This window comes from Passer montanus, unplaced genomic scaffold (genome assembly GCF_014805655.1).
Source record: "Passer montanus isolate IOZ18808 unplaced genomic scaffold, ASM1480565v1 scaffold1, whole genome shotgun sequence".
Classification (NCBI taxonomy): Eukaryota; Metazoa; Chordata; class Aves; order Passeriformes; family Passeridae; genus Passer; species Passer montanus.
Window position 1 is genome coordinate 5,905,535 of NW_024356504.1, and position 25,206 is coordinate 5,930,740.

Below are 25,206 nucleotides of genomic sequence, written 5' to 3' on the forward strand. Positions count from 1 at the left end.
ATGATCCTTAGAACCACCTTCTTTTGTGAAGACACCTGATCCCCAGGAAGTTTTGCCTGGATCAAATGTGACATTCACCAGCTACATCAAGGGCAGTACTCCCTTCAAAGTGACCTGGTTCCGAGGCATCAGGGAGCTGGTGCCAGACAGCAACTGCGCCATCTCTCTCAATGAGTCTGTGGCACAGCTGCAGCTGTACAATGTGGAGCCAGGCCACAGCGGGGACTATGCCTGCGTGGTCACAAATGATGCTGGCAGTGCCTCATGTACAACACAGCTCTTTGTGAAAGGTGTGTTTGGGTGTGTGCATGAATGCACAGTTATCTTCATTCACTCCCTGCCTGCAGCTCTCCCACATCTGTCCCTCTTACTATTGATTCATACCTCCCCACAGAGCCTGCAGTCTTTGTGAAGAAATTAAGTGATTTCAGTGTGGAGCAAGGGAAGTCCATTGTGCTGGAAAGCAGCTACATTGGCACCCCTCCCATCTCTGTCACCTGGAAAAGAAATGGGATGCCCATTGCTCAGTCTCAACGCTGCACTGTTACAACTACTGAAAAATCTGGCATCCTTGAAATCTTCAACAGCACAAAGAATGATGAAGGCGAATATACCTGTGAGGTGGCAAATGAGGCGGGTGGGGATGTTTGCCACAGCCTTGTCTCCATCTTAGGTATTCATCACCCTGATCCCCCTAACGCACCCCAGTGATGCTCTGCCTCTGCTTACCACTTTCTCTCCTTCCCTAGAACCACCTTATTTTGTCACGCACCTGGACCGTGTGGAGGTGAAGGTTGGCGAGCCTTTGACCCTAAAATGCCAGATTGGCGGTTCACCAGAAATCAAGGTGTCCTGGTACAAAGATGACACCAAACTCAGATCAACACAGGCTTACAAAATGCACTTCAAGAACAATGTGGCAACACTGGCATTCTCTGCTGTAGAGGATAGCAACATTGGAGAATATATCTGCAAAGCAGAAAATAGCATCGGCTTTGCCACCTCCACAGCTTTGCTTGTTGTTAAAGGTGATGGGCCAAGAGCCACTCTTTTATGGGGTAGTTTGTAGGAACTCTTTGTTGTCTACAGAAAGGGGGTTTTATTAATTTCAAAGATAATTAATTCAAGGTTGGCTCTTACTGATAGTAGTGGTTATTATTTTTTTTGCAGAACGTCAACTTCCTCCTACATTCACCAGAAAACTTAAAGATATTCAGGAGGTGGTTGGTGCACCAGTGACATTTGACTGCCGCATAACTGGCTCAGAGCCTATCCAGGTGTCTTGGTACAAGGATGGGGCTCTCTTAAGCGACACTGATAACATGCAATCAGCCTTCTTAAATAATGTTGCAACTTTACAGATCTTAGAAACTAGTATGGATTACTGTGGCCAATATACTTGCTCAGCCCAAAATGCTCTGGGGACTGCCTCTTCCAGTGCCAAACTTCTCCTTACAGGTTTGTAGATGACACTTTAATGAAAATCTTTTGTATGTCTTTGCTCTTTTACTTCTCCACCCTTCTTCCTGCTCTACCCATTGTATGGTGGCCAAGGGACAATGGGCAAGGCATGGTGAGGCAGGCTTGGTGGTGAGCTCTACCATGCTTTCCTCTTTGCAGAGCACCTGCGACCTCCCTTCTTTGATGTCAAGCCAGTATCTATCGATGTGGCACTAGGGGAAAGCGCAACCTTTAAGTGCCACGTGACTGGTTCTGCTCCCATGAGGATTACTTGGACCAGAGACAACAGAGAGATTCGTCCAGGTGGCAACTACAAAATGACACTGGTGGAAAACACAGCCAGCTTGACAGTCCTAAAAGTTGGTAAAGGGGATGCTGGACTCTACACATGTACTGCCAGCAACAGTGTTGGAAAGGACGCGTGTGCAGCTCAGCTGGCTGTACAAGGTACTGCTGTGGGCTCTGGTGTTTATGAGGCTTTCTTTGCAAGGCAGGCACCTGGAAAACACATTCTGACCTGAATGCAGACGTGTGTGTGTCTAACAGTTTTTACAAGAGGTTACTCTGAGATGTCTTATTTCACTTAGATGTTATTGTAACTTAAATACTTACTCATATTTCTTCTGCTCTGGTATTGTACCTGATTTTTCTTCTCAAAGGGATTCTTCCATTGAAACATTAACTCTTATTACTTTGTTGTGCCTTTATGAATGGTTCTGTTGGACAGAAAAATCTGTCTTTCCAAAGTCTTTCTCCAGCAGTGACAGTCACTAGGTTGCCCAGGGGAGGGAAAGGAAACTGAGAGAAATTCAGTTCACTTATGAGGCTTAAAGGTATTTTTACTGTTATGTGCAGCTCCTGCAAATAGCTTTGCTCTTTCACAGACTGAAAACATTGAAAATTGCTCTTCTAAACAGCAAAGCTGGGGGATCTGAGAGCACATTTGGTGACAAATATCCTGTCACCCACCCAACACTTCACCTCTCCTTATAGTGTGTGGATCTAAAAGTAAAATCTAAATTTATGAATGGCTCAGACTGTCTTGGTGCAAGTGACACATGTATATTAGTGCAATTTCCTCAATGTAGGTGGAAACATATTTATAGCTGTTCCGGATAATTCAATTTTACTGATTTTGTAAAAGAAGGAATGTAACATACAAAATGCATTGAAAAAATTGTAGCAAGAAATCAAACCTCTTTAAAAGATCTGAAGTTTCTTTCCACCACAGTAATTCTGTTTATTATAAATTATATTATTGCTAATAGCTTTATTTGAACACCATTACCATTTGTAAAATTATCTCAGCTGACCTTATTTTGTTTTTTACTCTTCAAATCTTTATTTGTAAAATCCTGAGGAGTTTTATTATTTTATTTTTTGATCCTGAATTTACCGACACTTCTTAGTGTCAGTATTCTTCAGAATTTGTGCAGTTTCCCCAAGGCTGTAAAATTAGTGATGTTGATTGTTTTCAACCAATTTCTATATAACTTGAAAGGTCAATCTCTTTGGGTGCACTGATTTGCATGTGTTTCATTTGAGCATATGCTGTCTCACTTCTATGATATGCAGCCTTTTGTTTGTAGAATTAAGAACTTTATTTTAATTGACCTTGAAAACCTCACAGCTTTTAACTTTCTCACTCTAGCATCTAATGTTCCCAATCTGTAGTTTTAATAATTGCTTTGTGTTCTAGAACATCTTTACATTATAAATATATACCTTACTAATGTGTATACCCTCATTTTTTGAAAGGAGTGGAATCAGTGTGTGACTACTCAGCAATTGTTAGTATGCAGATAGATAATCAACTCTTTCTCAAAATGAAATCTGATAGTAAATTGCTAAGGTTCCAAGAGTCCTGGTGTTAACAAATCATCATTTCTATTTTTAGAAACTCAGGAAGTTTTGTTTCTAACAACACAGGATGTTCTGCAACTGTCCCACAGGTTGAAATAATCCAAAATAAATTAGATATTCTTCCTACACTTTACAGTCACACAAAGAGGCACTTTATCCTGTTTTGTAGAGAGATGTTTGTTGTGCCCACATTAGCTCCTGGTTTTACTAGTTACAGCTTTGATCTGTGAGCATTCTGTCTTGTGATTCTAATCATCTAGATGGTACTTTTGATGAAAAGTATCAAACTTCCACTCCTTTCCCTTCCTTATGGAACAAAATGTAGCCATCTGTTTTACTTTTCAATCACAGGACATTTAACACCACTTCTATAAAACCAGTCATCTCATAATTCTCCTCAGCATGATTATTTCTAAGCTTTTTTGTTTGCTACCTAAGCTCCTTAACTTTGATTCCTTATGTTAAACTTTATGTTTTGCATTAAATCTGTTATAATGCAGATACATTCATTGACTACAATAATTATTAATCACAGGATATAAAGCAATTGCTATAATACTCAACATAAATGCTTTTAATAACATTTTTTGGCTGAACAGTTGGTTTCTTGCATTTGCATCAGGCATTTTGATTACACATCTATAACAAGAGCATATTTTGTAAAGAAAACTATGCATATCAACTAATCTCTAGTGAATACATACAAGGAGAGGTAAAGTGGGTCAGCAAACTAAGGAGAAACTCACTGAAATTCATATAGAAAACTTGTTTTCTTCTTAATCTGGATTTTGGGCCAACTTGAAATAATCTAAAAATATTTCATAGCAATTGCAAAATCAGAATTTTTGCTTAAGTCCCTAAACTTTACAGTTTCGGTTACACATCTCCCTGCTTATTCAAACAATTAGTGCAGTTTAAAGCATGATCTCTCCTTTTTGGCTTTCCAGAACCACCAAGGTTTATTAAGAAACTAGACTCTTCAAAACTTGTGAAAGAGCACGATTCCACAACGTATGAATGCAAGATAGGTGGATCTCCAGAAATCAAAGTCACCTGGTACAAAGGTGAAACTGAAATCCATCCCAGTGAAAAATACAGAATGTCCTTTGTGGATTCAGTGGCAGTCATTGAAATGCACAACCTCAGTGTTGAAGACAGTGGTGACTACACTTGTGAAGCTCAGAATGCAGCGGGTAGTGCAAGCACCAGTACTACACTGAGAGTAAAAGGTCAGAATCTCAGCTCTTGCCTTCTCTTTCTAACATTAAGGGTCCTCCTTTAGGAAAAGCTCTTAAATCCCACTTTCTTTTGTCAGAGGCCAAAACCTACCTGAGTAGATGGCAAATCTCTTGTCTGTTTTTGATCTCTGTGGCAGCTCTTTCTTACGTATTGTCTTTGCTATTTAGCATCAGAAGAGTTACTTCAATCTTCTGTCGTCTTTAATCTCTTTTGCTTAAATAATACAAACAATAACTCTTTTTTCTTTTTTCCAGCACCCCCTCTTTTTACCAAGAAGCCCCATCCAGTTGAGACCTTGAAAGGGTCTGATATTCATCTGGAGTGTGAGCTTCAGGGCACTCCTCCATTCCAGATTTCATGGTATAAAGACAAACGAGAAATTCGGAGCAGCAAGAAGTATAAGGTCATGTCTGAGAATTACATAGCTAGTCTTCACATTCTCAGTGTGGATACTGCAGATGTTGGTGAATATCACTGTAAGGCTGTAAATGATGTGGGAAGTGACTCCTGTATTGGCTCTGTAACACTAAGAGGTTTGTACAAAGATTGGCATCTTCTTGGCATTTCTTTGTTCCTGAAATTCTTCTCCTACTTTTCCGCTCCTGGCAGGGTTCTTTACTGTTAAATATCTTCTCTTAAATAGCACCACCAACCTTTGTGAAGAAGCTGAGTGATCTCACTGTCGTAGTTGGGGAGTCGATTGAACTGCAGGCTGCAGTACAAGGATCACAGCCCATTTCTGTTCTGTGGTTAAAAGACAAAGGGGAAATCATCAGAGAAAGTGATAATCTTTGGATCTCCTACTCAGAAAACATTGCAACTCTGCAGATTGGAAATGCAGAACCAACCAATGCTGGGAAATACATTTGTCAGATAAAAAATGATGCTGGAGTTCAGGAGTGTTTTGCCATGCTGAAAGTGCTAGGTTGGTAGCATGAGATAAAAAAACACAATGTGTTTTAAGATGATTTGGAACTTAAATTTTAGTCATAATAATAGCTATTCCGTTGTTCTAAAAGTTTTCTGACTTGCATTTCATTGCAGAACCTGCAGTCATTGTAGAGAAGCCAGGCCCAGTCAAAGTTACAGCTGGAGATTCTTGTACTCTGGAATGCACAGTAGATGGCACACCAGAGCTTACTGCTAGGTGGTTTAAGGATGGTAATGAACTGTCCACTGACCATAAATATAAAATCAGTTTCTTCAACAAAGTATCTGGACTTAAGATCCTCAATGCAACACTAGAAGACAGTGGAGAATATACCTTTGAGGTGAAAAACAGTGTTGGTAAAAGCAGCTGCACAGCTTCAGTGCACGTTTCAGGTTAGTTGACTACTCATTCTGAGTCACCTCTGATCCTTTAGTTCCTCTACAAAGCCTTCAGATAGCAAAGTGGTTGTGGGATTGGCAACCTAAGAGAGTTGTATAATCTTAGAAGTACTTGGCATGCCACTTTGACAGGCATCAAATGCCTACCTAAAATCTGAGGGGCAGGAATTATTGAAAGGACTTGATTTCTTCAGCTTTAATCTACATATTATCTTTGACAGCTGGTGTAACATTTTTGCTTATGAAAAAGAATGGAAAAAACAAAAGTTGTTCCTCGAAGATTATGATTGAAAGTTCCAGCATATCCTTAACTATTGACTATTTTTTAAATACTTAGCTGTTTCAGAGTATATTGCCAAAGCAGATACAGGAAAAGGTCACTAATTTTATTATGCACAGAGAACTTCCTGCATTTAAGAACCCTGAATGGTAATTTCTACTTTTTTTTTATTATTATTATTTTGAAACAAATGCAGATCGTATTATACCTCCTTCTTTCACAAGAAAACTGAAAGAAACTTATGGTCAGCTGGGTTCTTCTGCTGTACTGGAGTGCAAAGTTTATGGGTCACCACCCATTCTGGTTTCCTGGTTTCATGATGGACAAGAGATTACCAGTGGAGAGAAGTATCAGGCTACTCTTACAGACAATACATGTTCTCTGAAAGTGAATGGACTTCAGGAGTCTGATATGGGAACTTATTCCTGCACAGCTACTAATGTAGCTGGGTCTGATGAATGCAGCGCATTTTTGAGTGTTATAGGTCAGTATCAGTAAGAAGCCAGAATCAGAGCCAAATTTATTTTCAGAAAGAGTTAATTTTTTCTTTGTTGAATATTTCTGATCACTGTGATCTTCAAAGGAAGTTCAAATATACTTATTTTCTGTTTGTTTTATTTGTGTACTTAGAACCACCATCTTTTGTGAAGAAGCCTGAACCACTGGATGTTTTATCTGGGGCAAACATAACCTTTACTAGTATCGTAAAAGGTTCCCCTCCATTGGAAGTTAAATGGTTCAGAGGCAGTGTTGAGCTAGTACCAGGACCCAGATGCAATATCACCTTGCAAGATTCAGTTGCAGAGCTGGAGCTGTTTGATGTACATCCACTTGAGAGTGGAGACTACACCTGCCAAGTCTCTAATGAGGCAGGGAAAATTTCTTGCACAACACATCTTTTTGTCAAAGGTTTGTCCAGACTACTGCTTCTTATGCTTCTTAAAGAAGATCTCTTGGCTTTATTTAATTTGTTTTCTTCCTGTTGTTCATTATAGAACCAGCCAAATTTGTGAAGAAGGTGAATGATTTAAGTGTAGAGAAAGGGAAAAACTTAATCTTGGAATGCACATATGTGGGTACACCACCAATTTCAGTGACATGGAAGAAAAATGGAGTGAAAATAATGCACTCTGAAAAGTGTAGCATTACCACTACAGACACATCTGCCATACTGGAAATCCCTAACAGCAAACTAGAAGATCAAGGGCAATATTCTTGTCATATTGAAAATGATTCTGGGAAAGACACTTGTCATGGTACAATCACAATACTAGGTGCGTCAAGCCAACAGCAGTTCAACAAGTGTTATTTGAACTACTAATGGTCATCATGCAGTATCTTTTTATGCTAATGGTGTGTCTTTGTCCTTCAGAACCACCTTACTTCATTACACCCTTGGAGCCAGTGCAGGTGTCTGTTGGGGATTCTGCATCCTTACAGTGCCAGGTTGCTGGAACACCAGAAATGATTGTGTCATGGTACAAAGGTGATACAAAGCTGAGAGGAACTGCTACTGTGAAAATGCACTTTAGGAACCAAATTGCTACTCTGGTTTTCAGCCAGGTAGACAGCAGTGACAGTGGGGAATACATCTGCAAAGTAGAAAACTCTGTTGGGGAGGCTTCTTCATCATCTTTGCTCACAGTTCAAGGTGAATATTTCAATTTTAAATATAAGGAAATGGCCTATTTTTCTTAAGTATGCTTTGCTATTTCAGAAAACAATAATTGCCTCTTTCTCGTAAAACACTTTACTGTTTCTTGATGTGTAAGGTACCCTGTGATGTGGTACTTTCTTCTACTAACAAAAGCCTACCAGTAAAGCTAATTGAAATACAGCACTAACTGGCCACAACTCTTCTGCGGCGTTACAAGCCTCTGTATCTTCCATCCCTGTTGAGGATATTGCTTTAATTGTTTCCAGTATTAGCAGTCCTGAGGCTCATTGGCTCTAAGATAAATAAAAAGAGACTTCTCTTCCTGCAACCGTATGCACAGGGCTCTTTACAACAAGTTCAAAATAAGTGATATGCTAAACAATATTTTTAAGTGGAAGTTATGAGCAAAAATCCACCATACTCTGCAGCATATTAGTGATTATTGCTGAGTACAGCGAGAGGTGCTGGTGTCTTCTGGAAGACTTCACTGTACACTTGTTCTCTTACAGAGCGTAAACTTCCTCCTTCTTTTACACGAAAATTAAGAGACATTCATGAAACTGTTGGCTTACCGGTGGTGTTTGATTGTGGCATTGCTGGCTCAGAACCCATCGAAGTATCTTGGTTTAAAGACGGCGTGCGTGTAAAAGAGGACTACAATGTTCACGCGTCCTTTGTAGATAATGTAGCAACTCTCCAGATTTTGAAGACAGATAGGAGCCTTATGGGGCAATACACCTGCACAGCTGTCAATGCTATTGGGACTGCTTCTTCTAGTGGCAGGCTTGTCCTTACAGGTTGGTGGGCTGTGAAATATTTAATGGAAATGTCTTAAAACTGAGTTTTGCTTTATGTATGGATTTAATATTGTACAAGAGATTCTTCTTTCACACAGTTTTAAAGTAAATTGAGATTTTTAAGTGACGGGGTTTTATTTCTTTCACTCTTCAGAAGGGAAGACTCCTCCATTCTTTGACATCCCACTTGCACCTGTGGATGGCATTATTGGAGAAAGTGCTGATTTTGAGTGTCACGTTTCTGGAACACAGCCTATTAGAGTCACTTGGGCAAAAGATGACCAAGAAATTAGAACAGGAAAGAACTATCAGATCAGTTATGTAGACAACACAGCCCATCTGACCATCTTGAGAGTTGACAGGGGAGATTCTGGAAGATATACATGCTATGCTAGCAATGAAGTTGGAAAGGACTCTTGCACAGCTCAGCTGGCTGTTAAAGGTACTGAATAGATAACATATTGTGTTTATACTTATCTTCCTTCAGTTATAAAGGAAGTTGGGCTATTACTGCAAGATAACCTTGTGAAAACTTTTGGGATGTAGCCTGAGAGTACCTATCTGGAGATACCTATGAATCTTGTATGGGAATTAGGAAGGGTCACACAGCAACAGGAGGAGAAATGAAACATTTTCTTTGGCCTACTTTCTCAACAGGCTCCGGCCTGTTGCTTTCTTAAGATCTTGACAAAACTCTTGTGGTTATTTAAATGGTGTATGACTTAAATCAATGTAAGCAATTTTTTTTTTCAAACAGGAAAACACAGTGACAATGACTGTAAGAGCAAGGCTCGTGCTGTTTATCTTAGCATAATTTCACTTTAAAAATATATCCAGTTTAAATGAGAGAAAATATCAATTCCCCAATGTTCAAATTTTTCTTGAAGCATTGTCTTTAGGATTTTTCATCTCAAGATAGATTCATGGAATTTATGTTCTTTTTACAGAACGAAAAACTCCTCCAACTTTTACTAAGAAACTGTCTGAAGCAGTAGAAGAAACAGAAGGGAATGAACTTAAACTTGAGGGTCGTGTTTCTGGCTCTCAGCCTTTGACTGTTGCTTGGTATAAAAATAATCAGGAAGTCCATTCAAGTGCTCACTGTGAATTATCTTTCAAAAACAATACCTTGCTTTTACATATAAAGGCTGTAGAGCAATCAGACGCTGGTTTATACACCTGTAAAGTGTCCAATGAAGCAGGAAGCGTGTTGAGTACATCTTCTGTCGTTATCAGAGGTTGGTTGAAGTCTTGTTTTCTTTGCTTCCTGCTTAAAAACAATTTATGTGTTTTATTTAGCTGCAAGTATATAGCATCTCTCTTATAAGCTGGCTGTACTTACCTTAACAGCAGTGATGTGTCCAGAGATTCACATAAACCAAAAAGTAAAGAAATTATTTTATTTTTGTGATTTTTTTTTCAAGGAGTAGCTTCTTTTTCACTATTTGCTATGACAGATTTAAAGTGAACATCGAAATCTTTGTGAAATTTTTGTTGAATTTTTAATCATTCTCCTTCAGTGGAGTAACAGGGGGTTTGTGCAATGAAATCTAAGCTCAGGCAGTGTTGACACTGCATTGTGGTAGCATACACTTTGTCATAATAGTCTTGCAGGAAATTGCAGGTTTATTTCTTTAAAGATTTTTATATAGTTTTGCAACCTTATTAGGTTGTTTTTGTTCTCCCACTCTTTTTTGTGCGTAAGGTTCTTGCTGAGAGGATAAAGATATTTCCTGTATGTTTATATAGCAGATATGCTGTCATGCTCTCATGATATTTATTCCATTTTATAACATTATGATTGACATTCTCAGACTTCTGTTTATCATCCTCCATTCCTTGCCATTGCCTCCTTAGTAATCACATGTATCATCTCTCTCTTATATTCTTCATCATACTTTCCTGAGTATTCACTCAAGCGTTTTCATATTCCAGAACCTAAAAAGCCTCCAGTTTTTGACCAGCCTGTTCAGCCAGCAGCAGCAGAGGAAGGTGATACCCTGCAGCTTAGCTGTCATGTCCAGGGATCGGAGCCAATCCGGATCCAGTGGCTGAAGGCAGGAAGAGAAATAAGAGCTTCAGACAGATGCAACTTCAGCTTTGCTAATGGAGTAGCTCTTCTTGAACTTGCTGCAGTTACCAAATCAGATTCAGGAGAATATGTATGCAAAGCTTCAAATGCAGCTGGCACTGATACTTGCAAATCTAAAGTGACAGTCAAAGGTACAGTAACATGGAGAAAATAAGGCATATGACAAAAATGTCAACAAAAACACTATCCCACTTTTTTTTTTCCTGTGGAGCAAAAAAGTTAACAATCTAATAGCAAACACTTATTTACTTTTAGTTTTTTATAAAATCATAGAATCTGGTAAAACAGAATATTTAACAATAATTTATATATCAATAGTGACATAAATGCTGAAAGATCAGTGTCAAATCAATAATACATTCCTACCAAAGAGATTAAAAATTTATTTTCTATCTAAACATGAAATTTATGAAAAATGCAAGCTAAATGGGTGAAATTACTTGGACATGCATGTTTTATGGAAAGGATGCCAAAAGTGGTGTTTATTAAAGGAATATACAGAAGGAATTTGAGCATATGGCCTTAGAGGCTAATTGTTTTAAGACTATTATAGCTCTAGGACATTTTGATCTTTTAGCTGAAAGTAAATAGTGTCTAAACATGAGTCCTTCTGTGTAGTTCTTGCTTCTTGTGTCATAAAGGACGCAAGAGCCCAGCAGTATGCACAAATATTCCTTTTCACTACATGGTTAGCCACTAGGCTAAGGGCTAAGTCAAACCAGGAGAATTCAACAGATCACTGTTATGCAAGTAACTCTTACTATATAATCTCCAGAAATAGAATGAAAAGAGAAAACCTCACTAAAAAAACTTATCTATTTTAGAAAATGAGGCTTTCTATTTGCATATCTATCTATGCATTTGCATCCATGGAGAGTATAAATGGCCTGACTGAACAGTGCAGATATAATATCCAGAAATAGAATGAAAAGAGAGAACCTCACAAAAAAACTTATCCATTTTAGAAAATGAGGCTTTCTATTTGCATATCTATCTATGGATTTGCATCCATGGAGAGCATAAATGGACTGACTGAACAGTGCAGTATAGTCCATTGTGGACAGTTTCATCTGGAAAGTAAACGGAAAGTTGGTTAAAACAATATGAAAATATTTTACATTTTTACCTCTTGCATAGTATTTTGTTCCATCTCGGGAATTAATTTCTTTTTTACAATTCCTTCAGAAACATCATCACCTATGAACATAAACTGTTACATGAAGCCATCTGTTATAACTCTCTGACTCTGTTTTTTTAGAAAAACCGGCAGCTGCTCCAGCAGCTAAGAAAGCAGACGTGGAAGGCAAACTTTATTTTGTGTCAGAGCCTCAGAGTATCAAAGTCATGGAAAGTAAGAACTCTTTTCAAAACAGTACAATGTCTTCTATTTGCCTACACCTTTTTTTTGAGATGATGTCCCTCTGTCATAAAGAACTGGAAAGACTTAGCTTCCTCATTTGCATCTTTCTGCAGAGACCGTTGCAACATTTGTTGCAAAAGTTGGAGGTGATCCAATTCCAAATGTTAAGTGGATGAAGGGAAAATGGAGGCAACTCAACCAGGGAGGCCGCATTATAATCCAGCAGAGAGGAGATGAAGCCAAACTAGAAATAAAGGACACAATAAAAACTGATTCTGGCATGTACAAATGTGTTGCTTTTAACCAACATGGTGAAATTGAGAGGAGTGTAAACCTGCAAGTTGAAGAAAGAAAGAAAGAAGTTGTTGAAGGAGATCTCAGGGCAAAACTGAAAAGGTATATTGAAAGTTTTTATGGATTAATTTGCTAGCAACACAGAAGAAATTTTTTTTTATTATGCATCTCAAAACAAGATATAATTTTTAAAAAATTGTTAAATAGGAATAACTGTACTAAAAATAAAAGTACCTGACTAGACTAAAGGATTCTACTGCAGAGAGCATCTCTGAGGTGATTCAGTATTTCATTAAACAGCTTTCTGGAAATAAAATGCTGCATAGTTAACTTCTGTTATTGATTTGAATAGCACTCCAACAAAAAGAAAAGAAGAAGAAGAGCAACCTATTGATATCTTGGAACTTCTCAAAAATGTAGATCCCAAAGAATATGAGAAATATGCTCGCATGTATGGAATTACAGATTTCCGTGGCCTCCTGCAAGCCTTTGAGTTACTAAAGCAAACCCAAGCGGAAGAAAGCCATAGATTGGTAAGATACAGTGTGACTGCACCATTGGTTCTCTTAGGAGTAATATGTTTCCCTTGAGCAGATGTGGTGTCCACACTCTGGAAGCTCTGAAGTTATGGTGTGTGGAGAAATTTCTAGTTCCTCTTTAGATCTTTTACAGGCAGTTCTCAATGTCTTGCATGCTCAAATCCAAGAAGAAAACATGGGCCTTCTGGCTAAGTAGGTTCTGTCTTCATAACTTGACTGCAATTGTTAGAATAGGAAGATTTCCTGTTTACCATACAGTTACATAAAATTTGATGTAGGAATGAATTCTGTGTTGGATAAACATGACAGCTTGACATTTAGTATCCTTTAATCTTTGAGTATATTCTGCATTCTTATAGGAAATTGAGCTCACAGAGAAAGCTCAAAGGGAAGATCAGGAGTTTGATGAACTTGTAGCTTTTATTCAGCAACGACTCACACAAACAGAGGTAAAACATTTTTGGACTGATTTATGAAACATTCAAGCCTATAACAGGGGAACTTGAAATTAACTTAAACTAATATTTTCCAGCCTATTACTCTGATCAGAGACATTGAAAATCAGACGGTTTTAGCAGATGAGGATGCTATCTTTGAATGTGAGATTAAGATTAACTATCCAGAAATTAAACTGTCATGGTACAAGGGAACACAGAAACTGGACTCCAATGACAAATATGAAATTAGAATTGAAGGTGATCGCCACATACTGAGAATTAGAAACTGCCAGCCTGAAGATCAAGGCAATTTCAGAATAGTGTGTGGACCACATATTGCCAGTGCCAAGCTAACTGTGATTGGTAAGTCTACTTCTGAAGTATATATTTAAATTAGTTTACACTTTATTTATTCCACTCTCTGATCTCTGTTAAAATGTATGTTTTAACATGCTAATAGAACCTGCAGTTGAGCGGCATCTTCATGACACTACTTTCAAGGAAGGAAAAACATGCACACTGACTTGTCAGTTCTCTATCCCAAATGCCAAGTCTCAGTGGTATAGAAATGGGAGACCCATTAAGATAGGAGGGAGATATTCAACACAAGTCTCTGACAAAGTGCACAAACTCATCATCAAGGATGTTAGAACGGAAGACGAGGGACAGTATACCTGCAAGCTTGACAGTCTAGAGACATCGGCAGATCTGGCCATTGAAGGTTTGTAAAGATGTAGAATCTCTTTCTTACAATAGTGACACTTTCTGGAGGTTTCATAAGCAGAACAAATGAAAATAAAAAGAATTTCTGAAAGACAGATTCCAAAACTTGGAAATAAGAAATTTTACTGTCCTTTCTCTTCGAATAACATGTGACATAGTTGTGCAATTCAATTAAGTGTATTCTTCACTGAACCATAGTTAATAATGTCCCATAGCCCACAAGCAATCTGAGTGGTACTAGCTTCTATTTTCTTTGTGACTCTTATATTTTCTTTGGACTTTTTCTTAATTATTCTCTATCTTTAGTTTCCTTAATGGCTTCTCTTACAAAACATATCTGCACAGCAATCTTGTTATAGTTGAACTCTTATGTCTTCTAGTTTTCATTCTTATCTTCATAGAAGGTGGAATCCTTTTTTCTTACTCTACTTTTTTTAAGATCTATTGCTATTATCTCATTAAAATTTAGCTATTTTGATGGCAACAATGAGAAGCATTCAGCTACAGTAAATGCCATGGTGGTGCACAACAATTGACAGCAATATTTTTCTTTCTAAAAACAGCGGAACCAATTCAGTTCACCAAGAGCATACAGAACATCGTTGTGAGTGAACACCAGTCTGCAACCTTCGAGTGTGAGGTGTCTTTTGATGATGCAGTTGTGACGTGGTATAAAGGCCCCACTGAACTGAGAGAGAGTCCCAAGTACAGCTTCAGAAGTGAAGGTCGTTGTCATTATATGACTATTCACAATGTTAATGCAGAAGATGAAGGTAAAAATGCATGAAACAGTTGTGCTAGTGGCATTTTTTATAATTTTTCTGGTCTGGTTTTAAATTATAAACTAATATAAATATGAACATTCTTGGCGGCTGCAGGTGTGTATTCTGTAATTGCTCGTCTTGAACCAAGAGGAGAAGCAAGAAGCACTGCAGAGCTCTATCTTGTAACCAAAGGTTAGCAAATTTTCTAAACAAATTTGTGATCATAACCATGTACAAATTTGTTTGTTTGAAATATGATTCTGGAAAAATCAATAGTCCTAAAAAAAATCTAATATTTCTTTGCAGAAATCAAACTGGAGTTGAAGCCACCAGGTAAAGTCCTCAAGCAAGACTGGCATAAGATCTTGTCAATACTCTGTCATAAAATTAAAGCATTGCTCTGCTTTTTTATTATTTTCAAATCTTTTTTTCCTGGTTAGAGTAAGTATAAACCACATCCTGAAAAAGTATTCCTCATCCACAGACATATGGAACTATTATTCTCATGAGCAGTGGCAATGAATACTGAGACAAATCCATAATCAGTGACATTAATAGGAACCCCATTTTGTACAACGTGGAATTTCCCATTCTCTAAAACACGCAAGTTATTTTTTTTAACTGCTAAGGAATAGAACAATGGAGATGTACCAATTAATAGATAGGATCTCCTCTGTGCAACTGAAAAGAAAAAAAAACAGCCAAGGGGACAAAATAGGTAAAAATCACCTCCTTATGATATGCAGTGATCTTTTTTGAATGCTCTTAAGAGCCTACTCCAAATGTTGCAAGAATTATTTAGAAATAAAACATAACATTGTATGGGCTGGTTGAACTGAAAAGTTAATACAATTGGGTATCTATTGGTTGTCTAGCTTATGCTCAAGGAGCAAGCTACAATCCTTTTATGTTACAAAAAGAAAGATTAAAACACGATCAACTATCATCCTTGAGGAGAGCACATTGAATTTTTTAATTGGTAGTATTTATTAAGTCAATTAAACATTTTGATTTTCTAGATGTTCCTGATGCCAAGGTTGCAGTTCCACCTCAAAAACCAGCTGAAGGTAGGGTAACAAACCATACTTGTTCTGTATCTGCACTAGAAGGCCAGTGGGAAACTCAGAGAAAAATCTTAGCTCAGCAATAAGATCTAGTTCATTGTCCCTGTGAGCAAGGGATAGGCTTGGATAGGCTTCTTTGCTGTGTGGAAGGCAAAAACTCTGCGCAGGTAGTGGTAGGAGTTAATTTAATTCTCTTAAAAAGAGAATTTATAAGAATTTTTCTTTAAAAGAGAATTTCAATTCTCTTTTTAAAAAAAGCATATTTTCCATTATGTTTTTCTATCAGTCTCTTGTTCATTTGATCTTCTTTTTATATCCATCTTCCTCTCTGATAATTTTTTTTTAAATTATAATATTTTCTTTTTGCCACAAGAAATATCTTTTAAACAAATTTCTTTTAAAAATATCTTTTAAAAGAAATATCTTTTAAATTACTGCCTTAAAAATATTCTTTTAAAGCTTTACATTGGATTTTATGTTTATGGCAAGCAGTCTCTACCCAGGCTCTGGTTTTGGACTACAGGCTACAAACAATATTTATACTTCTGTTACATTCTGTTACATTCAGTAGCTTACTATAAACACAAGCGGTTTGAACTTCTTGGATTTTTTCCAAGGATAATTTGGTAAATGCTTTCAGTGGCAGCAGAAAGGGAAAGATTTGATATTTAGATTAATTACAATCAGCAAAGATAGGAGAGTGATGGCAGCAATAAAAATAAAGCTGGGGACATTCAGGATTCAAAAAAGTAAAGTGGGGATTCCCACTCAAATTATATTTATTCAGCTGCTGTAAACTCTCAAAATAAGCACCATGTTTGCTTTTATTCTGCAGCTGTAATAAAATAATATAATCCATTTTACAAACAAGGATTTTTTTTTTCATTTACAAGGAAATATCAAACTTAAATTTTGTTCTAAATATTTCATTTTTCCTACAAGCTGCCCCTATTCCCATTCTTCTGCCTCTTGTTCCACCTCCAGAGGAGAAAAAGCCAGGTAAAAGTCCTTATAGTATTTGAATACTATGCTCATGTTTCATTATGGCAGTTGATTTTTGGATTTTTGTTTGTTTGGCTTTTTAGAGGTTCTTAAGGTTTTTTTAATTTAAATTTTTAAATCCATTATTTTTAAGCAGAGAAAAAGGTTCCATTAAAGAAAGTCCCCCAAAAGGTGGTTAAAAAAGCTCCTGAAGAAGTCCTGCCACCTAAAGGTAACTTTTTTCCTTTGTTTGTAAACTTTTTTAAAAAACTAAAATTACCTTGTGGAAACGGGGTGTTTTGTTTTGAAATAACTTAAATCTATCACAATTGTTTGATTTCTGGCTTTATGTTATAAACATACATTTAAGATCCAAGCTGATTGTGACTGCCTAAAAAATAGTCCCTTCTTTAAACCATCTGTGGGGGTAAAATACTTTCACTAGATGTGAACATCCAATATGCCTTGTGAATTCCACTATGATATGAATAATCAATTTATTTATTTTAAGTTCCTGAGGTGCCGCCAGAGAAGCCCAAAGAGGTCAAAATAACATCCATGACAAGGAGAGAGGAGATACATGAAGAAAAGAAAATACATGAAACACCCAAAGAAATTTATGAAGAATGGGAAGAGGATTATGGTGAGGACCATGACTATTATGTCAAGGAAGAGGGCTATGATGAAGGGGAAGAGGAATGGGAAGAAACTTATGAGAAAAAAGAAGTGTCTTACGAAGAAAAAAGAATAATTCATGAAGAAGGTATTTGAATTATCATGTCATTTTATTTATTCTCTTATCTCATATTTATTATTAAGGCCCAAACATTTTGAACCAGGCAACATTTGTTTTGTTTTGTTTTTGCCAAAATATCTGGAACCATAATATGCTGACAAATTTTAAGTGACACTTGATGATAACACAAGATATCACAAGGTATGGATGCAGATAGGAATGGATATATTAGAAATTCATTGCCAATGAACTTTGCAGGTCTTTGAAACCTAACATGAGTTAGTAGTAAGGATATGTGTCATTTTTAGTTTTTTGGCTATTTCTTCTATAATTTTCCTGTGCTCTTGATATACTTAAACATTTCACACATTTATTGATTGATGTTAATGACTGTATTTTGCAATTTCTTGCATGTTATAACTGTCTTGGGGATTAACAATACGTATGCCTCTAGGAACAAAATTTGGCTCTGATGAGAAAAATGAAACTTGGAAATAAGCAAAACATTTTACTTCAACAATTGGATCTCCAAAACTCTGTGTGTGTTTTTAAAATTCATGAAACTATAATGGCATAATGAGTACCTTTCTGTCTACAGAGCCTTTAGACAACGTATTTTTTATCATTGAGTGATGTTATTTTTTTTAAGTGACCGAAGTTCCTAAGAAACCTGTGCCTGAGCGAAAACCACCAGCCATTATAGCTGAAAAGAAGGAAAAGAAGGAAGTAACTGTTCAAAAAGGTATGACTTTCCCACAAAACTAACAGGAGTTAGATTCAGATATGTAGATTGAGATCTCTTATGTATCTCTTTCAAGCTGAATGGTGCTGGTTATTCATATTTCCTTGGAAAGAAGAAAATTCTCTTTATGTTGGACAGTGAGATGAGCAAGGGTCATGGCAACTCTTCTCCCACCTCATTTCTGAGCTCTCTGCTCAAAGGTGATTGAACCAAAACAAAAATTGATGATGAAATCAAACTGAGCTTCAGTTATCCTTCCTTCTCCCTGTATATTAGCCTTGGGCATGGGTGTAACTTTTAAGAAATTAAATGCTGCCCTTCTGGGAAGCCTTATCATTTAGATCACTGCATATCTCTCAGGGCAGACTGGCCCTCACTGCCATCACCATTCACCACCATTAAACAATGCAGTGAACAGAGCACAGGAGGCACAAGGTTTATGACATCCTAAACCAAAAAACCCGGCCAGTTCTACCTGGTTTTTGTATCCAGAAGAATATTTACAAGATTACTTAAACAATAAATCTGTCTGAATTACTTGCAGTTGTCAAGAAACCTGTCGATGAAAAAGTGGAGGTAACCACTCAGAGGGTTGCAGAAGAAAAAGTCAAAAGGGCTGAGGGTAAATACTGTTTTAATTACTGTCTTAATGTCATCTTTCTGTGAAAGTTGTATCTTTTGTTTTGTTTCTTAGCTGATCTGCATGTGCTTTGTCTTAACATGGTCTGATCAATTTTTCAATCTTTGAAACATCTAATAAAAGCTTCCTAAATTCTTAAAACAGAAGATTAAAAGCTTTTTAGGGAAAAATACTAAATGCCAATATTAACTACCAATGCTTTAAGAAAGGAAGCGTGTATAAAATTTCTGTGGGTGAAATAGTGTGTTTCATTCTAAGCTGAAGATGTGAAATCCCTGTCTTGTTTAGCCATTCCATTTTGACCCATCTATCAAGATGCTTTGGTTACTTCTTTGGTTATAAAATAAATATGCAACCTTATTCTCTTAGCAGCTACTTCCTTTTGTGTAGCATTTCCCATTCTGCAGCAGGATTCTGTCAGCTGCAATTCAATAAGTATCAGGAAATTACCTGTGTACTAAATGCCCTGAGTGCCTTTAGAATATAGCGATAAAAAGAAACAAACACATTTCTTATGTTGCTTTATGTGATTCTAAGAATCCTGACTTAGCTGATGAGTTACATTGTTTGTCATGTTTGTTGTATTTTCATCATTGATAGATTACTGTAGACTTATGTTTATCTCTTTGCTAAATGTTTGACTGAGTAACAAAATTCTAACACCAACAGTTACCAAGAAAGTTCTGCCACCAAAACCTACACCAGTGGTCGTTGAGGAAAAAGTTATGAAAAAGAAAGGTACAGATCAGCATCTTTGAATTGCAGTTTACACTTTTTTCAGCACCCAATGTGTTTCTGTGCTTCTTTGGAATATGTGGGCCTGTGTGTATATGTTTGGATCCATAGGAGTAGTCATGCTGTGACTGCTCTCAGTGTTTAATTCATATGTCTACCATGCTTTTGTTTTTTATAAAGTCTGTTTTTAACACCTTTGTGGTAGCCTTTTGGTTCTTGTTTAAAGAGCCTACAGTCACACTGCAGTGTGACTTAGCTTTTTCTTCATCTATTCTGCTTGCTGGCCTAACCTTACATAATAAGTATAATTGTGTCCCCATGGCCAAAAATATCTTTGAAGAGCCACCTTTAGAATTCTTCTGATGTACTATTTCCAAAAGCCTGTGCATGCATTTTGTTTCACATGTTAGGACTAAAGGTGTCTGTGTCTTTAGTCTTTAACAAATACTAAATATTATACTTGTGTGCTTGTTCTGTGTTCAGTATTTTACAATATGAATACTGACTGTCTAAATATGTCTAAGACTTTAATGTGCAATATCAATAAATACCTGATAAAAACTCACATGCTGACTACCACTAATGTGGATCTAGAATATTAAATACTAAAACAAAATCCTATCTTTAAAGTACCAACAGTAGAAACATGGACTGTTTCAGAAGAAAAGATGTCAGTTTCTGTCCACAGAGAAGAAGAATATTCATATGATGATACAGGTATGTACAAAACCAAAAGTCTGTGTACCCAAATCAAAACAATCTATCAATCCTACTATACTTTCTTTCGATCTATTTTTATGTATGGCAAATTACATATTTAGACATATTGTACATTTGTCTTTCGGTATGCCTTGCTTTTTTTGTCCATTGTGTTATGTAGCTTTAGTATTATTTAGCTTAATAGATGGAAATATTTCAACTATTTTATCTTAATATTGTTTAAATACTTTTCTTTGAAGAGCCAACAGAGCATGAGAAAACAGTTGAAGAAAGATTCTTTGAAGCTGTTTACCCAATTGAAGGTAGTTTGATTATGGATGGGAGTCTAATAAGTATCTGTTTGCTTGTTTGTTTTAATTTGAATCAAAATTCATTGTGAGATTTGCACATGTTGTTCATCTTCTGTATTAAATTTTTTACGTATTAACATATAAGTTTCAGATAATGATATGTGTAGTGTACACACATAACATCTTCTTGAACATTTTTAGATTTACTATGGACATTGGTATTTTCTATCTCAACATTTAATATCTTTAAAATTCCTATTGTAGCACATAGAGAGGTTGAGGAGGAGGAAGAAGTTGTTTCTACGGAACTGGAGATCTCTCACGTTGAAGGTGAATAAGTCTTTGCATCAACATCTGCTCTGTTTTTCTGGACTTTCACATTGTCTATCTGTAACACTGTTTACCAAAGGATAGCATGTCAGAATTGAGATCTTTCAAATTCACTATGGCTCTGCTCTCAAAGCTTCAAGCCTTATTGCATTTCTATCTTATTCTTCTTCATGACTGCTTTCAATAATTCCTTTAATAGCTTTTTGTGAGATGAGTTTGTTGTATCTGTTTGATAAAACATATTAATTTTTGACATTTAATGTTTGTTTATACACCATGTTAAGAGTAGCCGACTGTGGTTTACCAATTATTTTAGCTGTCTCCTAAATGATCACCACCTATCTTTTAAAGTGCCTGAGATACCAAAGAGGCGTGTTCCAGAAGAGAGAAAGCCTGTTCCTGTGCCTAAAACAGAAGCTCCATCAGCTAAAGGTATTTCTACTGCTCTAGTTAAAAAAGAAGAAGCAAAGCCCAAACAAATTTTCTTTCTTTCTTTCAAATTTTTCATGTTTTCTTGCATATATTTAAGAATTTACTCTCTAAGTGTCTTTGTTTTTTGCACTATGTCCATATGCATTATTTGATTTTGCATTGTGTCCATTGCACAGTTTCAGTTTTTCAATTGTTCTATAACTTACAGCTTGAATTTGTCTCAGCTTAGGTCCTTCTCTTTCTTAGCTATCTTGTCCTTATTATTTCTGTTTAAGCTGTGCTGCTTCTTCAAGCAAGTGTAGAGTGTTTTTACTTCAAGAGAGTAAAACGAAAGGTGCTAGTGCAGTGATTTTAACATAGGAGTTTTACACGGTATCAAAATGTCTTTGCTGTACTGTCCACATTTGTCCAAAGGCTAAACATAGTATTGTGTCAGATGCAGTGCTCAGATCCTTGTCCAAGCACTGTCTTCATTGTTTAAAACAATCTTGGATTATTCAAATCTGGATTAGTGTTCCAAAAACTAAAGATCTCTTACTTTAACAATGTTTTCCAAAGTGCCTGAAGCCCCTAAGAAACCTGTTCCAGAAAAGAAAGTTGCTGTTGCTAAAAAGGAGGTGGCTCCCCCAGCAAAAGGTACAGCATCTTTCAAATGTGGACTTTAACTAGTTCTGTGCTATTGTCCCCTTTTCCTAACTTCTCTTATGTTCTCAATTCATATGATAAACGTAATCTTTGTGTGTTATGTGTGAATGTCTGTTTTTATCTAAGGCATTCAAAAGCCTTAGAAATATTACCTAGATTAATTTTAATACCTTTAGAGTTTTTGAAGGGCCTAGAAAAACTGTGCCTGAAGAAAAAGTACATGTTCCTTTGGGAAACAAAGGAGAATATCTGCATGCCAAAGATACACTTACTGATGGAGTGTGCACTACTTGTTGAGTTTTATTTTCCTGTTAGTCTGTATGTAAGCATGTTTGTGTTAGAATTTATATTTTCTGTATAATTCTCTGTACATCCATGAGATTTTTTTAAAACCTGGTAGTATATTTGAGCATCTCATTCTTCAGTTAAGAAATCAGTCTTAAAGTATCTGATAGTCTTCCAGCAACTGGTTTGATTTTGTTTTTAATCAAACATATGTTGCCCTTGTCATAGATCTTTCTGTGTTAAGTGTATGAATGTGTTATGTAGTGTGTCTTGATATTCTTACAAATGGATTAATGAAATCTATAATACTCCAATAAATCTTTGAAAGTTAGAATTCAGTTATCTTATACTTTATGGTTTTTTAAGTGCCAGAGGTTCCTAAGAAAGCTCCCCCAGAGAAAAAGGTTGCTGTTCCAAAAAGAGAGGAAGCTCCAACACCTAAAGGTACACCTTAAAAAATAATGTTCTTTTCTTATTATCTTAAGCATCTTGTTTATGTCAAGTTTTGGGTTTGATTGCTAAGTTAATCTGGTTATACTGGTACTTCATCTATGTTACATGTATCTTTTGTGTCATTTTTGTGTATGGTGTGCTGTAGATTTATTCTTTAAAAACTTGCTAATTTAAGCTGATTATATTATAATTAATATCTTTGAAGTGCCAGAAGTACCTAAAAAACCAGCTCCAGAAGAAAAAATGCCATATGTTCCTAAAGTAGAACCTCCCCCTCCAAAAGGTACAATACAGCTCACTTCAATATAATTTATTGTAATCTTTAGAATATTGCATTTATCTCAATTTGGTCACCTGTCATGTTTGTTAAGCAAAATGTATCCATGTGTAATCTTTCCCAACAACACATTTCTCTTGCGTGATGCATGTGCCAGTTTTTACTTCAAATGTTCTAAAACAAATACTTTTTTAAAGTGCCTGCAGTTCCTAAGAAACCTGTCCCTAAAGAAAAAGTATCACCTGCTGTTCCTAAAAAAATTGAGGCTCCTCCAGCTAAAGGTATGCTTTCCAGTAGAATACAAGAATATGCTTTTTCTGAGCTTCTGTCTAAAACTTCTGTGCTGTTATTAGTCATTGATTTGTGCTTCTCCTGTGAGTTCTGCTGTTCTGATTTACACAACGAATCATTACAAAGTGTTGTATCTTGTGTGCAAAACTTACATGGTATTCTTTCTAAATATTGAATCTCTGCTATATCTTATGTGCTCAGTATTCTTCTTTGGAAACCTAGATTTAGCATTTCAAAACTATGTTTTCACAATGGAATTGGAAAAGCATACATTTAATATCATTATCTTTCAAAGTGCCTGAAGTGCAGAAGAAAGCCACTTTTGAAGAAAGAGTACTTATTACAGAAGAAAGAATATCTGTAGCCATTCCAGAGGAAATCCCATCACCTGAAGGTACACAGACAATAGTGAGAAACTTAAGCTATGTCTGCAAGTCTATTTTAATATCAAAATCAAAATACATCAAATATTTTAATAGTTATTTTGTATAAGTTTTGTGTTGAACTGCAGGCAATTAAAAGCCTCCTAAAGTGCCATTTACAATTTTAGTCTTGAATGTCAGGATCCCACCACATTGATATGGAACTCTACTACTGAATACAATAATCTTCAGATGAGGGCCTCATAGATTTGCAGTAGCAAATATGGATGTATTGTTTATTTTAGACTTCACAAATTAGAGCTGTAACCATCCATTTGCCATACTCACTACAAAACTCTCTGTAGCCCTGAAGATAAAATACTGCTTCCCTCTGCAGTGTTAGCTTCTCACCAGCTTTCAGTTCACATTCTCATGTTCAGGGAAGATTGAGATCAGTTTGTTTTAAGTCAGTATAATTCCATAAAATATCTGCTTCAAGATAACTGAAAATAGCATTTTGTCTGTTTTTATGTCCCATTAATAACTACCCAGTCAAGAAAATTTGCACTTTCTTTTAAAAACCATAAATGAATTTTTAGAAGAAAATTTGAAACATGCCTATCAAAAATATGGACTTGCAAATATACATCCATATGGATACATGCAGTGTTAATTTCTGTTTGTGTCTTGCAAATTAACCTTAACCTGAGGTTTTCCCTTTGTAGATGAGTACATGCCAGGATTTCCTTTCAGTTCTTGACCTATCCATCTCATTTTTTCCTTTCCTCACTTTCATACAGTTGAATCAAGGAGAAATCTCTAATTCTTTGACTCTTGTCCCCCACTTCAGCTATTGTGATGGGGAAATTTGGGTAGCAGAGGCATTCTAATGAACTGACAGTTGACCAGTGAATGGTATTAGAACAACACACAGTAGGGAACCTGGGACACAGACAAACCACATCATTTAGAACCAATCACACATATGCATACAGTGCACAGCACTTTCTGGATTGTATGCATATCTGTCATTGCCATATACAACTTCTAAGAATTGATCTTCATCTTTATCCATCAATCCTTCCCTCTCTCCATTTATCCATCCTGCAAAAGTACTAAAACTATACTTTTCCTTAAAGAACCAACAGTTGAAGAATGGTCTGAAGAAGAAAGAGAGGAAGTATCTATTTCCATCCACAGAGAAGAGATTTCTGAAGGTAGGACAACAATTCAGGAGCACTAGGCAAAAGCAAAAAAGTAATTTTTGGTCTATACCAAATAGGCAGTTTGGATTAATATCTGCTTTACTCATAAGGAAAAAATTACTACTCTATAAATATGTTTTGGAACTTATAAATTTTAATTTTAATTTCTACAACTGCTATTTC

General features: G+C 36.3%; 1 protein-coding gene across 1 annotated transcript in view; it reads left to right on the forward strand.

Annotated features, from left to right (window-relative positions):
- TTN (titin) overlaps positions 1–25,206 on the forward strand; it is a 238,110-nt gene that overhangs the window by 72,539 nt on the left and 140,365 nt on the right. Inside the window, exons 61-102 of the mRNA XM_039702997.1 lie at positions 12–290; positions 395–673; positions 750–1,028; positions 1,171–1,458; positions 1,621–1,908; positions 4,272–4,553; positions 4,818–5,096; positions 5,207–5,488; positions 5,608–5,886; positions 6,369–6,656; positions 6,803–7,081; positions 7,168–7,446; positions 7,545–7,823; positions 8,339–8,626; positions 8,781–9,068; positions 9,574–9,864; positions 10,562–10,849; positions 11,977–12,069; positions 12,192–12,474; positions 12,725–12,905; positions 13,271–13,360; positions 13,444–13,711; positions 13,809–14,069; positions 14,635–14,844; positions 14,950–15,027; positions 15,142–15,168; positions 15,855–15,902; positions 16,842–16,898; positions 17,035–17,112; positions 17,392–17,643; positions 18,266–18,358; positions 18,903–18,980; positions 19,668–19,736; positions 20,364–20,450; positions 20,693–20,755; positions 21,008–21,073; positions 21,425–21,505; positions 22,064–22,141; positions 22,802–22,879; positions 23,363–23,446; positions 23,752–23,850; positions 24,958–25,035. Coding sequence (XP_039558931.1) covers positions 12–290; positions 395–673; positions 750–1,028; positions 1,171–1,458; positions 1,621–1,908; positions 4,272–4,553; positions 4,818–5,096; positions 5,207–5,488; positions 5,608–5,886; positions 6,369–6,656; positions 6,803–7,081; positions 7,168–7,446; positions 7,545–7,823; positions 8,339–8,626; positions 8,781–9,068; positions 9,574–9,864; positions 10,562–10,849; positions 11,977–12,069; positions 12,192–12,474; positions 12,725–12,905; positions 13,271–13,360; positions 13,444–13,711; positions 13,809–14,069; positions 14,635–14,844; positions 14,950–15,027; positions 15,142–15,168; positions 15,855–15,902; positions 16,842–16,898; positions 17,035–17,112; positions 17,392–17,643; positions 18,266–18,358; positions 18,903–18,980; positions 19,668–19,736; positions 20,364–20,450; positions 20,693–20,755; positions 21,008–21,073; positions 21,425–21,505; positions 22,064–22,141; positions 22,802–22,879; positions 23,363–23,446; positions 23,752–23,850; positions 24,958–25,035 — 7,695 coding nt within the window. The remainder of the gene's footprint in view (positions 1–11; positions 291–394; positions 674–749; positions 1,029–1,170; positions 1,459–1,620; positions 1,909–4,271; positions 4,554–4,817; positions 5,097–5,206; positions 5,489–5,607; positions 5,887–6,368; positions 6,657–6,802; positions 7,082–7,167; positions 7,447–7,544; positions 7,824–8,338; positions 8,627–8,780; positions 9,069–9,573; positions 9,865–10,561; positions 10,850–11,976; positions 12,070–12,191; positions 12,475–12,724; positions 12,906–13,270; positions 13,361–13,443; positions 13,712–13,808; positions 14,070–14,634; positions 14,845–14,949; positions 15,028–15,141; positions 15,169–15,854; positions 15,903–16,841; positions 16,899–17,034; positions 17,113–17,391; positions 17,644–18,265; positions 18,359–18,902; positions 18,981–19,667; positions 19,737–20,363; positions 20,451–20,692; positions 20,756–21,007; positions 21,074–21,424; positions 21,506–22,063; positions 22,142–22,801; positions 22,880–23,362; positions 23,447–23,751; positions 23,851–24,957; positions 25,036–25,206) is intronic.